Here is a 14,254-nt window from a genome sequence, read left to right on the forward strand (position 1 = left end):
ATATCAAGTCCATTGCACTACTTTCAAGCATTCTGCAACCTGTCCTCTAATTTATTCTTATTGTCTTACTGTTTATATTGTTTTCCATGCACGGTTGGTGTGGAGCACCCACAATTTAGTTGAATATGTACAAAGACAATAAAAGACTATTCTATTCTATTTTAAAAACTCTGCAGTACTTTTAAAACACAGATCCCCTCTTGGGGTTCGAGGCTGTATTTGTTTTAAAAATGAATCTCTGGTATCTCTGGCCTATCATTATTATTTTGCTAACAGTTAATCAGGCTCATTTACTGAATACTGATCAGAATTTATCAAATTATCTTTGAAATGATTCTAACAACAGGCCTCTCAGAGTGAGGCCAGTTTTTACAATCACATGCCCTGTGGGCTGACACAACTTTGCTGATAAGACAAAGGCAGCTGTGTTTTAGTCTGGAATACATTTATTTTTTACCTTTCTTTTAAATTGATTTCATTATAGCACTTTTACCGCCAACATATTTGGATTTTTTGGCGCTGGAAGTGACCTTATATTGATGATGGCTGGCGTTAGCTAGCTAGCTAGCTAGCTAGCTTGGATAGCACGCTGCATTCAAAAACTATGCAGGTGCCACACAGTGACAGAGATGCTAACTAGCGCTTAGTAACAGACTAATAAAATAATAGAAACTCTGATTACACTTAGCTAATTTAAAAGCTTTCTTCTAATAATAACACTGTTTTCTTCTCTGTGTTTCATTAGCATTTGTTAATATTTTCTTGTAAATTAGTTTATAGCAGCTTGACTTGATGTAGAGGCTTTTTCTTTCAACTGGTTCACAAATAACTGACAACAGAGACCGAGGAGAGCAACAGAAAACTTCACTCAGGAGCTAAATTCAAGATTGACTGAACTCAGATCAAAGTTACCTTAGTGCTTCACTTTAGATGAGGAAGAAAAATAAACTAAAACACAAACGCAATGAAGCGGGAACTTCGCGGCTTCTTCTTCTTCTTTGGGGTTTTTCTTTGGCGGTTAGAGCTTTAAGGTGCATTACCGCCACCTGCTGGACTAGATGGTTCTTAAACTAAAACTAGACATTTAAAAGTATTTTAATAAACAATAAAAACAAAGACAAAATGTTTCAGTGTGTTATATTCATGAACATAAACATCAGATGGCTTCAGCTTACGCTTACCCCCATTTATTTAAGAGATTTTGCTCTCTGCAGGCGAGGATTTTTTGTTTAGAGGATCTTTGTAAGCCTGTATTTACTTTAAAAGAAGGGAAGCACTTCTTCATTCTACAGAAAAGGTGACACATTACAGATGAGTTCATAAAAAGTGTCTCTGTCACTCTTTCAAGGCTCTGTCATATGGAAGAAATATAGTATCATCAGAATTCAAGTATTTTTAGACATTGAATTTATGACACTGAATTTTTATCCTCCAAATTTCCCTGCAAAAATATTCACCTGCAAAAATTCACCTGCAAAAATTCACCTGAAAAAAATTCACCTGCAAAAATTCACCTGAAAAAAATTCACCTGCAAAAATTCAACTGCAAAAGTGATGAACTTTAATGACCCAAGCCAGAGCAATCAGCACCAGATCGAGTCGAGTGGCTCTCAGCCAATTAAATTACGCTGTTTGATCACATGACACCGTTAGCCAGCAGTGTGTCTCCTAAAAGAGAGCTGTTTAAAGGTGAGTGATTAAGTTTTTCTCCTAAATAGAGATTATTACAGAACGCCTAGTCCTACTTAAAATCCCATTTATTATTTTTTTTTTTTTTATCATCTACTCGAACTAAGGAAAACGTTTGACTAACTCAAAGACAATTTCCACGCCTCCCCTGCCTGACTGCAGAGGCAGTTTTGAATTTAGGAGCGCCAAGATGGCAGCGGCAAACCCTGGCGGCTCTCCGGTGAGTATATATATATATTTTTTTATCTTCAAGTTTGTCTTTTGAAACCTTAATTTTATTTAAATCCGTTGCTCACGTATAAAGTACACAGACGGGGTCTTTGCTCAACTCGTCTGAGGCGTGTCTCACTAAGCGCTACATGCTAGCATCCTGCTAACCGAGCTACCCTTTACATGCTGTGCTTTAGAAAATAGGATACTCGTTAAAAAAAAATACTCCGCAGATATTGATAGATAGACGAACACTGCAAATATAATGTTGGAAACGAGAACGGCCTTTGGTGAAGGGGTAAAATACACCATGAATAAAGCCATAGAGTGAATGGCTGCCATGGTTGCAGAACAGCCTGATTTAATGACAAGAATGGGGAAGAGTGAGGTGAAGTGAACCACAGCCACAAAACACGGTCAGACAAGGCGGCAAAAGGGCAGTGATCTGTCCGTCAGTATGAAGTTGGTGTGTGCTTTGGTGAACAAAAACTCCAGACTGGTAGCAGGAAGATGGGAGACTCGTGTTTCACTGGAATAGTGGTGAATTAAAACATCCTTTGTTGGGGACATTTCGGTGTAAATGCATCCATACAGGCAAGACAGAGGCAGACCAGACAGTGAAGAAAACAAGGCAAACATTAGAAATATAAAAACGGAAATATAGGATGAGTCGGGGATGAGTTCCTGCCCCAAGTGGAGGAGTTCAAGTATCTCGGGGTCTTGTTTGCGAGTGATGGGAGAAGGGAGCCGGAGATCGACAGACGGATTGGGGCTGCAGCTGCAGTTATGCGGACGCTGCACCGGTCCGTCGTGGTGAAGAGGGAGCTGAGTGTAAAAGCGAAGCTCTCAATTTACCGGTCGATCTACGTCCCTACCCTCACCTATGGCCTTTACATGACTAACGTCCCCTCTTCTCCCTACCTCACATTAGCCCCCATCTTTCTTCCAGGTGGAAAAGACCCGTCACCTTCTGGGAGTGGCGGCTCCCGTGGGAACAGCTCCCACCACCAAGTCCCTGAGTGAGTCTCTGTCCCCCAGCGTGAGCTCCAGCACTCTGTCCACATCCACCTCCATCTCCTCGCAGATCTCCAGCACCACCTTTGAAAGCGTGAGAAGGAGCTGGCCACCAAGGTGAGAAAAACGTGGGCTTAGTGGGCGTTCTTGTTGCTGCCTTCTTCCTTCTCTGCTCGGTCTTGTTCCTGTTGTGTTGTAGTGCCTGCGCCTTCTGACACACACCTTCAATACTGAATACAAGCAGCTGGTGAACAGCATCAGTGACTGCAAGGTGAGAAATAATACAAAGAAATAAAAAAATAGCCTTTCTGTGTCACATCAGGGAGTTCCTATATTGACGTCTACCTCATCCTGCTGTTGTTTCACTTCAGCTTTCTCTCATCTCACCGATCGGACGTGATCCATCCGTGACGAGCTTCAGCAGTGCCACCCTCACCCCTTCCTCTACCTGCCCCTCTCTCGGACTCCCGCTGTGGCTCCATGGGCCAGAAGTAAACATATTTTTAGGAACATTGACCTCGATCTGCAAACGGTTATTGACAGGTTATCCATTTGATTCTAACTTGGTGTGATTTGTGTTAAAGGACCCCTGAGAACAGCTCACGTGCCTCCAGTCCCTCCTGCTCAGACTGTGAAAACTTCCTGATGGTTCCCACTCTGGAGACCTCCTACCTTGCGCGGGCTGCAAAGAACGAGTTCCTGAACTTGGTGCCTGATATTGAAGAAATGCGACCAGGGTGAGTAATGCCATATTAACCCAAATACTGTCACTATGACATGTGTCTCACAGACCAAATGTAAGTCGACACTCATGTTCTCTAGTTCAAGCAGAAATGATGTGGATCGATTCAAATTCCTGAGCCTGGATGATTTCAGCTGGAAACAAACCAACTCTGCTTCTTCCTCAGATAATTCAATTCAATTTTATTTATATAGCGCCAAATCACAACAAAAGTCGCCTCAAGGCGCTTCATAGATACAGAGAAAAACCCAACAATCATATGACCCCCTATGAGCAAGCACTTTGGCGACAGTGGGAAGTAAAAACTCCCCTTTAACAGGAAGAAACCTCCAGCAGAACCAGGCTCAGGGAGGGGCGGGACCATCTTCTGCGACCGGTTGGGGTGAGAGAAGGAAGACAGGATAAAGACATGCTGTGGAAGAGAGACAGAGGTTAATAACAGATATGATTCAATGCAGAGAGGTCTATTAATACATAGTGAGTGAGAAAGGTGACTGGAAAGGAAAAACTCAATGCATCATGGGAATCCCCGGCAGCCTACGTCTATTGCAGCATAACTAAGGGAGGATTCAGGGTCACCTGGTCCAGCCCTAACTATATGCTTTAGCAAAAAGGAAAGTTTTAAGCCTAATCTTAAAAGTAGAGATAGTGTCTGTCTCCTGAATCCAAACTGGAAGCTGGTTCCACAGAAGAGGGGCCTGAAAACTGAAGGCTCTCCTCCCATTCTACTTTTAAATACTCTAGGAACAACAAGTAGGCCTGCAGAGCGAGAGCGAAGTGCTCTAATAGGGTGATATGGTACTACAAGGTCATTAAGATAAGATGGGGCCTGATTATTTAAGACCTTGTATGTGAGGAGCAGGATTTTGAATTCAATTCTGGATTTAACAGGAGAAATCTGCTCTCTCTTTCTAGTCCCTGTCAGGACTCTTGCTGCAGCATTTTGGATTAGCTGAAGGCTTTTCAGTGAGTTTTTTGGACATCCTGATAATAATGAATTACAGTCGTCCAGCCTGGAAGTAATAAATGGTAAATGCCCTGTATTTATATAGCGCTTTACTAGTCCCTAAGGACCCCAAAGCGCTTTACATATCCAGTCATCCACCCATTCACACACACATTCACACAATAAATGCATGAACTAGTTTTTCAGCGTCACTCTGAGACAGGATATTTCTAATTTTAGAGATGTTGCGCAAATGGAAGAACGCAGTCTTACATATTTGTTTAATATGTGCGTTGAAGGACATGTCCTGGTCAAAAATGACTCCAAGGTTCCTCACAGCGTTACTGGAGGCCAAGGTAATGCCATCCAGAGTAAGAATCTGCTTAGATACCATATTTCTAAACTTTTCAGGGCCGAGTACAATAACCTCAGTTTGATCTGAATTAAGAAGCAGAAAGTTAGCGGCCATCCAGGTCTTTAAGTCTTTAAGACATTCCTGCAGTGTAACTCATTGGTGTGTGTTATCTGGCTTCATGGACAGATAGAGCTGGGTGTCATCTGCATAGCAGTGAAAATTTATGCTATGTCTTCTAATGATGCTGCCTAGGGGAAACATGTATAATGTAAACAGAATTGGTCCTAGCACTGAACCCTGTGGAACTCCATAATTAACCTCAGTGTGTGAAGAGGACTCTCCATTTACATGCACAAATTGGAGTCTATTAGATAGATATGTCACAAACCAAACTGTACACTGGTAAACTGTTACAATAAAAAAGACCATAATTTTCTTTACTCTTCTTTATTTATGTAACTTTTGTTTTCACTGGCAATTTAGTATTAGGTTAGGACAAAAAACAAATTAGGAAGGTTAAAGACAGAACATTACTAGATTGTGGTTTTAATTAAAATGTAGCCTTTGACAATGCTGAACACATGAGAAGCTACTTTAAGGCATATCACCCAATTTGTAATATTGCTAAACATTTCTTAAGGCAGACAAGTTATGCTGGCTGGGTCAGTGTCATTTTTGTTGTAATTGATGTCTGGTTTGTTCTGTTCCCTAGTGATGGGTAGGGATGGGTACCAGTATCCGGTGTTCTGACATAATCCTTGAAATAGTAATAACACAGTATCCTCAGCAAAGATGAATTAAACAAGTTTTATTTTAATGGAAGTTTACTTCAAGTCTTCAGATTTTTACTGTCTTTTATTTGATTACTTTAAAGTATATGATTACATTAGAGTAATTAAATAAAGACAGTTTTGATGGAGCTCCTGAGCCAGCCCAAGCTCTCTATGAAGACGAGGAAAAACTCCCCTGGGGGGGCCAGACTGACGGGAAGAAACCTCGGGAAAGCCCATTCAAAGAGAGATCCCCTTTCCTGGGATGGCTGGGGGGGGGTTACAGGAATTCCAAAACACTGAAATTTAAAGTGGGCCAATTAAAAAAAATTATTTCCTGAAAAAAAGAAAGGTAATTCATACATCACACATAAATGATAACGTCTGAATTGTGTGTGTGTGTGTGATAGGCTTATCTCAGCCAAGTGTGATGCTGTAGCTCCTCCAGCGTCGGCCGCGTCTCCGGGACTTTGGTTAAACACGCGTCCAAGAAATCCCGGCAGTCTGGAAAGAAAGGAAAGAGAAAAAACATGAAGATGATAGTTCCAGTGGTCCAAGCCATCAGTCAGTCTTGAAGTGTGACGTTTTCTTACTTTTGGACAGATGTCTTTTGAATTTCAGGCGCTTTTTGAGGAAGCTCGTGGTGTTAAAGTCCCCGGCATGAAGCGCTTCGTACAGAACCACTCCCATTTGCCATACCGTGGTGGGTCCACACCTGTAGCAACTGCGCCCGTACCACTCGGGAGGGGAGTAAATTTCTGTACCTAATAAACAGACACAATTGCAATTTCTTCTAAAACAAAAGGCGAAAATTGTGACATCTGTGAAGAGCAAGAGCAGAATATGTTACCATAGAAGACGCGGTACTGCGACTGCTCCTTAACAAAGCAGCTCAGTCCAAAGTCGATGATACGAACACGCGGTACATCTGAGCCGGTCTCAATTAGAATGTTCTCACTCTTGATGTCCCGGTGAAAGATGTGTTTATCCTCCAGGTGCTTCGCAGCATCAACCAGCTGCTTCAGAATGACCTGGAAATAGAGCAGGGCGATATGACCAAAAATATTTATCACGATATACATTTGAAAAGTTGCGATAACGATATAACTGACGATATAATTGACACTGGACAAAATACTTTACAACTCCACAACTTTATTAGTGCAAAAAACCCCATAAATGTATTTTCACTTAAACAAGCAGCTGTTTTTTATGTGCATTAAAGTTATATAAAAATGTAACAGTGCAAATGCAAATTCCTCGCTGACAGTTTAACCAAAAGGCATTTCCAGTGGAAATTGGCCGACATATCCTCAGCATAACCATGTAAAATATCCACAAAGCTTAAAAAGAGGTTATACACACACAATACGGTAATATCACGTTGAGGTGCAGTACGTATCACTCCGCGAGGCGCCTGCCTACGATAGCCGTAATGCTCCGACAATCCATCGAGCGGTGCGGCTTTGTAGCTTAGCAAAGTCGCCGTGTACATAAAATCATTTCGAGGTCAGTAAACACAACCAGAGTTCATACATAAGGCACACGGGATTATAAGGGGCACTGTCGAGTTTCAGAAAAATCAAAGGATTGATTTTAAGTGTGCCGTATTTTCCAAACAACACGGTAATAACGACGGCCCGCTAGCATGCGCTACCAAAAATCGTGCTTTGTTGTGTATCTGACGGACGAAAGCTAAACCAGTTCCACACCACTAAAGTTGCAGCATTTTTACAAACCAGTTCTGGTTCATCCGTTTCATTCAACGATCCACTTTTGCTCTTCTCTTTCTGCGTCACCGCCATCTGCGTATGTAAACATAGGCACTGCGCATGCGCGTTTTACCTATTCTAGCGCGATATTTCATTTTCCTATCGTTGCCCAAAATTACACCGGTATTACCGTGAATGGTATGATATAGCCCAGCCCTACCTGGAAACGATGAAAAAGACAATAATCAATCAATGGGTTAATGTTTCTCTAATACTCTGTGCTTTGATTGAATGATGTACAGTCTAAGACTCTTCTAAGGCAAGTCAACTTGCCTTGGCCTTGTCCTCTGGCAAAAATCCTCCATTTTCTTCTATGTATTTATCCAGGTCCACAGCGGGGACAGGTCTCTCCATCACCAGGATCAGCTCTCTGCCAAAGTCAAACCACTCCAACAGAGACACTGGGGCTGATGTTTCCACTGATCCATCTGCTTCAGCTGCAAGCTTCAGCATGATGGCAACTTCCACTGACACATTCTTCCCGTTATCATCCTGAAATATTTCAACAAAGTGGATGATGAGGCACAGACAGGTGAACGCTGCATGCAATCCACTAATGTAAAAACAATTCAAGTCTTGCACATTTACCTTCACTTTGCAGTACACTTTCCCCTTTGGGATGTGTTTGATGGCCACCTAAAAGACACAGGGCATTGATGAGCATTTCCTCAGTATGACATCATTAAAGGTGTAAAACAGCATACATCTCAGCTTACGATATTATCCCTTATCTGCATTACTGCCTGTCTTACTACCACCATCTGAACACTTACTGGTAAATGATCCTTTATGCGGTAGCCAGCAAGCACTGCTCCGCATCCTCCTTCTCCAAGCCGGTGCTCCTCCACGTATCTCGCTTGGAAGTCTCCTAAACAGACAAACACAAATTGGGTTTTACTACAGCTGTCACACAAATTACTCTCTGCTGTACCCTAAATGTTCATTTTGCTCTTCACCTGAATATAAAAGCTAAGCTGCTTGCTACTTACGTTTCTGTTCAGCCACTGACTTTTTGGCAACGGTTTTGGTTTTGTCCTGGTCCACGTTCTTTTTCTTAGGTGGGTCCCTGGTGTCTCCCGCAGCTTTCCTTTTGCCAGCCTTTTTGTTTTTACTGCAGCTCTCTGAAATCTCTATGCTGCAGTCTGCAGATGTGGAAAACACCAAAAGCACGTCAGCTTATTAGATAATAGACACAAATATCTCCCAAACACTAATATCTTCAAACTAGCAACCAGATGTACACTTAATCTACCCCTCACTCAACTAATTAGCCTACCTTTACCAGTGTCCAACCAGGAAGATGCCTGCCCCTTGTCACCGCTCACATGCTCAAGAAGTTTACGCTTTTTTGCTGTATTGGTTGTCCCCGCTTCATCTTGTTGGACCTTTCGCTTGACTCCCCCGACCACATGAGCATCTGAGCTGGTGGAAGGACCAGCCTGCTCAGTGACCCTCCTTCTTTTTATGGGGGTCGTTTTTTCAGGACTGGCCTTTCTTTTAGCCATCCTGCTCTTACAATCTATAAACAACAACAACACATTAGTGAAAAAGAGCGCTCGACATCAGGACTAGAAGGATTTTGATGTCATTGAATTTTAAATTAGTATTGCTTACAATATAATAACAAGTTTATCCTTTTGATAAAAAACACATCAACACGAGTCCATACTAGGTCTACTAAGTCTAGATACTGATGACACTTGTTGCTCTGTTTTCACTGCTCAGTCCAAGAATAAACTTGTCACATTATTTTACCAAAAGACAAAGTGCCCCAGTAACCTTTCTTTGATTAGACATGTTGCACTCAGGTTAGTTTCAATCAAAACCAGGATTTAAATCCTCTAAAAATGAATCATTTTATACACAGAGCCTCAACATTGTTAGAAATGTACATTCTGTTATTTAGGGGATTTTATTTTTTACTTACTTTGATCTCCTGGATCTTTCTTATCTGCCTCAGTCGTAACTTTTCTTGTTTCCTTTTTCATCTTAATTTTTAAAATAGAAAATGTCACCTTAATGAGTGAATAGTCCTTCAAATGTCTGGATGCTTGACTTTTCTAACTAAGCTGTATAAGTCAGTTCTGTAAGTGAGCTTTAAAAGTAAACTCCGGAGTCTATGGCAACACAACATTAGAACCTTGCCTTTTAGTGACATCACTAAAAGGCAAGTAGTTTAAAGAAAAACACTCTGGCATTTCATATAATTCAGTAATTTCACATTAAACTTTCTTTCATTATCCTTTCATTATTTGTTTAAAGACTTGATGTGTGGATGCTACTATGAAGACTTCTAGTTGAGCAAACACTAATAAACACTGACTAGTTTATCTGAGATAAAATATAACACTTTTTTATTAAGTCAGTGTTAACTCTGTTTTTTTCTGTTAGGATCATTCAATAGTATCAGAAGAGAAAAGAAAAGTATGTTTTGTTTTGTTTTTTTTCTTCAAGATCTGTTCACATGTACTTAGCAAGAGTGAGTACACAGCGTTTAAAAAATGGTACTTAGTGTAGTGAGGAAGGCGAAAAGCAAAGAGAGCATATGAAGGTAATATTGAAGAAGGCGCAGTTTTGAAGTGGTGAAAGGCAAAGGCATGAGTGCAAGCGTAATAAAAGGTAATAGGAGAGATGTCGAGCAGGCGGAGGACTTGGCTGGAGCAGGAAAAGGCAAAAGGGGAAACGCGAGTGCACGTCTGAAACTTCTTCACTGTCAGTGAATCCTAATTCTTAAGACTAACTAAGAAGAATAAATCTATGTATGAATGTCGTTTTGAGCACATCTCCTCTTTCTACTGATCAATTCTTCCACCTAGTGGATAGATGATAGTATTGCAGCTTGTCTCGTCACCTGTTGTGTGTTTTGTGTGCTCCAGAACCTGCGTCCTGTTGGAGTACTGTACGTAAAACACACAAACACTGGAGTGAACACAGCTGCTGAACATCTCTATATTCATAACTTCTTCCTGTTATCTCATATCTGTCTCCCTTCATCTGTGTAGGAACGGTGTACAGATGTATGATTATGTCACTCCTGCTCCTCCACCTAACACCTCCACTCCAAACTAAGTTTGCTCGGCTGCTTTGGTTCACTGATCTGCAAGTATCTGTCATTTGTTTGCAGATGTCTGCAGGAATTATTGTAATGATCCATTAATGGTGCCTGATTTCATTCAGTTTTACAGCTTGTCTCGTGTTTTTGAACTGCTTCCCTCACAGTTGTACACAGTGCTAACATGTGCTCTTACTCTGTGTTTTATTCCTGAAGAAAAAGAAAGTGCCCAGCCCAGCAGGATGAAGATGGGCCATACGTCAAGAAGCCGCCAAATGCCTTCATGCTCTATCTCAAAGAGCAGAGGCCAAAGGTCATTGCCGAACTCAACATCCCTGGAAGTGCAGCCGTAAATGCAGTGGTGGGACAGAGAGTAAGTGTGTAACTCTGCATACATTTATGCATCTGTTAATGTTGTCTGCTCATGTTTTTGCATGTGTCCCAGCTGTCCTGTAGTTATGTGTAGTAGCAGTGCTCACAGTGTGTTCTTATGATCTTCTGTCCACAGTGGAAGTCGCTTTCAAACGACCAGAAAGCCAGATATTTCAAGCAGGCTGAAACAGAAAGACAGAATCATGCCAAAGAGCATCCAGCCTGGTCGACCAAAGAAAACTATGTATGTCCAACAATAATTTCATTATAGACGATTGGACTGATTTCAATTGAATTAAACTGTTACTCCTGTTATTTCAACATCTGTCTTTGTGTAAATAAATGAAAAAACAAACAAAAGATGCTTCTGTCATAAGTTACAGCAGGATGAAACAACCTTCATGTAGTTCTTGTTTTTAACACTGCAAACCTTCTTTAGTTCTTTTGTTTCCTTTCATATTCAGCACACATCTGTCAGTGTCCACTAACTGTCAGGGAAAAGCCAGATAAAAACACTGTGGGGTCTTTTGGGACACGTGCTCGTTGGGTTTACTCATAGATATCAGAAATGATCTGTTCTGTATTCAAAGGATACACGAAGGACGTTTGTATTAAATGCAATATAGCGACTGATCATATGCTGCTTTCTTTGGGGGCTTTTCACCACCATGTTACACAAATCCAGTTTCTAACTGAAAAGAAAATCCTTCACCATTTTCTAATCAAATTCCCTGGTTTCCCATGTCAGAGATGTCATGGCTGAAAGGATCATCGCATATTGAGCTCAAAGCTAAACTCTTGTGTAGGGCCTCTTTCCATGTTGCACCATTCATTTTAAAAAGTCCTGGTAACAAGAGACAGAGGTGACTTGATGTATTACAGTTACTTCCCAATTTACAGAAATGATGTGACTTCTGACATTTTCCTAGCAGGAAATGTGCTACTGTGGGACACTGAAAGAATAAACAGCAAGGCACGTTTTGTTTTAATAACTTTTCTTTACTTCATTTGTATGAACTAGGTTTACCTTACAAAATCTTATACTGTATATAATGTTTTATGTTTAATTCATGTCAATGTCAGCTCGTGTTTACTCGGGTGAGCAGTACCGGCCCACAAAGAGAATGCTCTTGGTGGGTTTATGTCAGATGAAGAAGATGAAGTGATGGTCAAAGAACATTTCAAAGCCCACACTGAGAAGTTGTTCAGAAAAAGAAGTTGAACCTGACCAAGATGAAATCCAAAATTGGGAATTAATTGTTTTATTGTATTATTTTTAATGTCACATATGGTGTTGTGTAATCCGTGTATGTATTATGTGTCTCTGCTGATGTGTTTCATGCCTCACTTTCATTTTACTGTAATTAGGCTAGTTTTAAGTTTCTTGAGTATTCTGATAAGGATACTGTGTAGTATGATTTGCAAATGAAGAGGAATCAATTAGTCTTAAATTAATTGACTAAGAGAAATGAAGCGTTGGAAGAATGTTATGTTGATGACTATGAGGTTTCTGGGGTTTATTCAATAGAGCAACAACTGTGTGGGATCTTTATACAAATTCTTATATTCTATTTAGAGCTTGCTTTAAAGTATGTTAGCAAAAAAAACAGCGCACGCATTCGTTTTCACGATTTTGGTTCTTCTTTAGTCATTGGGTCTTTTTAGGTGGTACCTCCAGGTACCACAAGGGGGGATGTGGTGGATTTTTGTGTGATATGTATAACTATGTAACTATATACACTATATATCTATGTGCACTGAACATATATATTTTAACTTTCATGTAGAGTCTTAAGCACAAGACATTTTGCTTCACCATGGTTTATTAAGGTGGTGCAGTAACAGGGCAGTTAATGCTGCTGAGAGTTCTCCTGCATAACTCGCTCTCCAGCTAACTAACCTTCCCTAACGTCTTTCATGCAGCACATGTCTGTATCTATTTTTTTCTACTCTTTTACAGAGCATCTTTTTGAGTGTCTTGATTTTAATTTGATCTAAAAGGGTTGGATCTCCACATCGTTGGTGGAAGAAGATTATCAGGATGGCTTCAAAATTTGCGACTACAGCCCCTCTTCTGTGGAACCAGCTTCCAGTTTGGATTCGGGAGACAGACACTATCTCTACTTTCAAGATTAGGCTTAAAACTTTCCTCTTTGCTAAAGCATATAGTTAGGGCTGGACCAGGTGACCTTGAATCCTCCCTTAGTTATGCTGCAATAGACGTAGGCTGCCGGGGATTCCCATGATGCATTGAGTTTTTCCTTTCCAGTCACCTTTCTCACTCACTATGCATTAACAGACCTCTCTGCATTGAATCATATCTGTTATTAACCTCTGTCTCTCTTCCACAGCATGTCTTTTGTCCTGTTTTCCTTCTCTTACCCCAACCGGTCGCAGCAGATGGCCCCGCCCCTCCCTGAGCCTGGTTCTGCTGGAGGTTTCTTCCTGTTAAAAGGGAGTTTTTCCTTCCCACTGTCGCCCAAGTGCTTGCTCATAGGGGGTCATATGATTGTTGGGTTGTCCAGCAGTTCATCTATATGTAAAGAAGCACTTAAACTAAAACAGACATAGCTACGTTAATCCTACCGTAAAACAATAAAACAAGGTACGACCTCTCCCATGCTCCCAGGATGTGGGGGTGCATTCCTGGGGTGCACACCAAGCCTGCAGCCTGCTAGAGATCACACACAATTGATTATATGCCTCTAAGTATACATGGTTGAATATTTCCTAATACAAATAACTACATGCAGTATTCTACCATATGCAAACTTATATCACTAAAAGATTATACTGACTACTAAATACAATTTTCCATTGACACCTAATAATTCTGCACTCCCTGTATATTGTATTGCCTCCTGCAGGACAGGCTGCACATGTGAATTTGTCACTGTTTTTTCCTCCTTCTCTTTTTCGTTGTGTTTTTCTCCCAAGTTGGTTTTAGAGTAGGGTCACCTTTTAAAACTATTTGTTTTTTATGCTGGGTTTGTTTTGATTTCCAATGGGCTGGTGCAATATTAGTCGGGCAATGTGCAATTCCTGAGCTTATCCCCTCTTACCTTAGGGGAATTAGGTCTTTTAGAGGTGCTCCGTGTGGATTTGCAGTGAATAAGTTATATTAAGTGATTTTAGTGCCACCAATTATTGCCTGAACTAAAACACTTAGTGCATGCGATAAGTGTTCTGTTGGGCTCGTATTTATTTGGGGTGGATTTGTTTCTTTTAAAGCAACGAGCATCTGGGACCGCCGAGGGAGAGCAAGCCCTCAGGTGATTCAATTCAATTCAATTTTATTTATATAGCGCCAAATCACAACATAAGTCGCCTCA

At 40.9% G+C, this 14,254-nt stretch overlaps 1 protein-coding gene and 1 pseudogene across 1 annotated transcript; one reads left to right on the forward strand and one right to left on the reverse strand.

Annotated features, from left to right (window-relative positions):
* Positions 1-1,527: 1,527 nt before the first annotated feature.
* LOC146646203 (uncharacterized) lies at positions 1,528-11,282 on the forward strand. Its single transcript, XM_085391587.1, has 5 exons — positions 1,528-1,689; positions 1,797-1,909; positions 2,849-3,030; positions 10,767-10,923; positions 11,059-11,282. The coding sequence occupies exons 1-5, from the start codon at positions 1,641-1,643 to the stop codon at positions 11,191-11,193; spliced, it is 636 nt and encodes a 211-aa protein (XP_085247713.1). The 5' UTR covers positions 1,528-1,640; the 3' UTR covers positions 11,194-11,282.
* LOC146646204 (serine/threonine-protein kinase pim-2-like) lies at positions 6,139-8,023 on the reverse strand (annotated as a pseudogene).
* Positions 11,283-14,254: the final 2,972 nt, after the last annotated feature.

This window comes from Rhamphochromis longiceps, linkage group LG19 (genome assembly GCF_057381845.1).
Source record: "Rhamphochromis longiceps isolate RC_006_pf linkage group LG19, R_longiceps_female_GT1.1, whole genome shotgun sequence".
NCBI classification, from domain to species: domain Eukaryota; kingdom Metazoa; phylum Chordata; class Actinopteri; order Cichliformes; family Cichlidae; genus Rhamphochromis; species Rhamphochromis longiceps.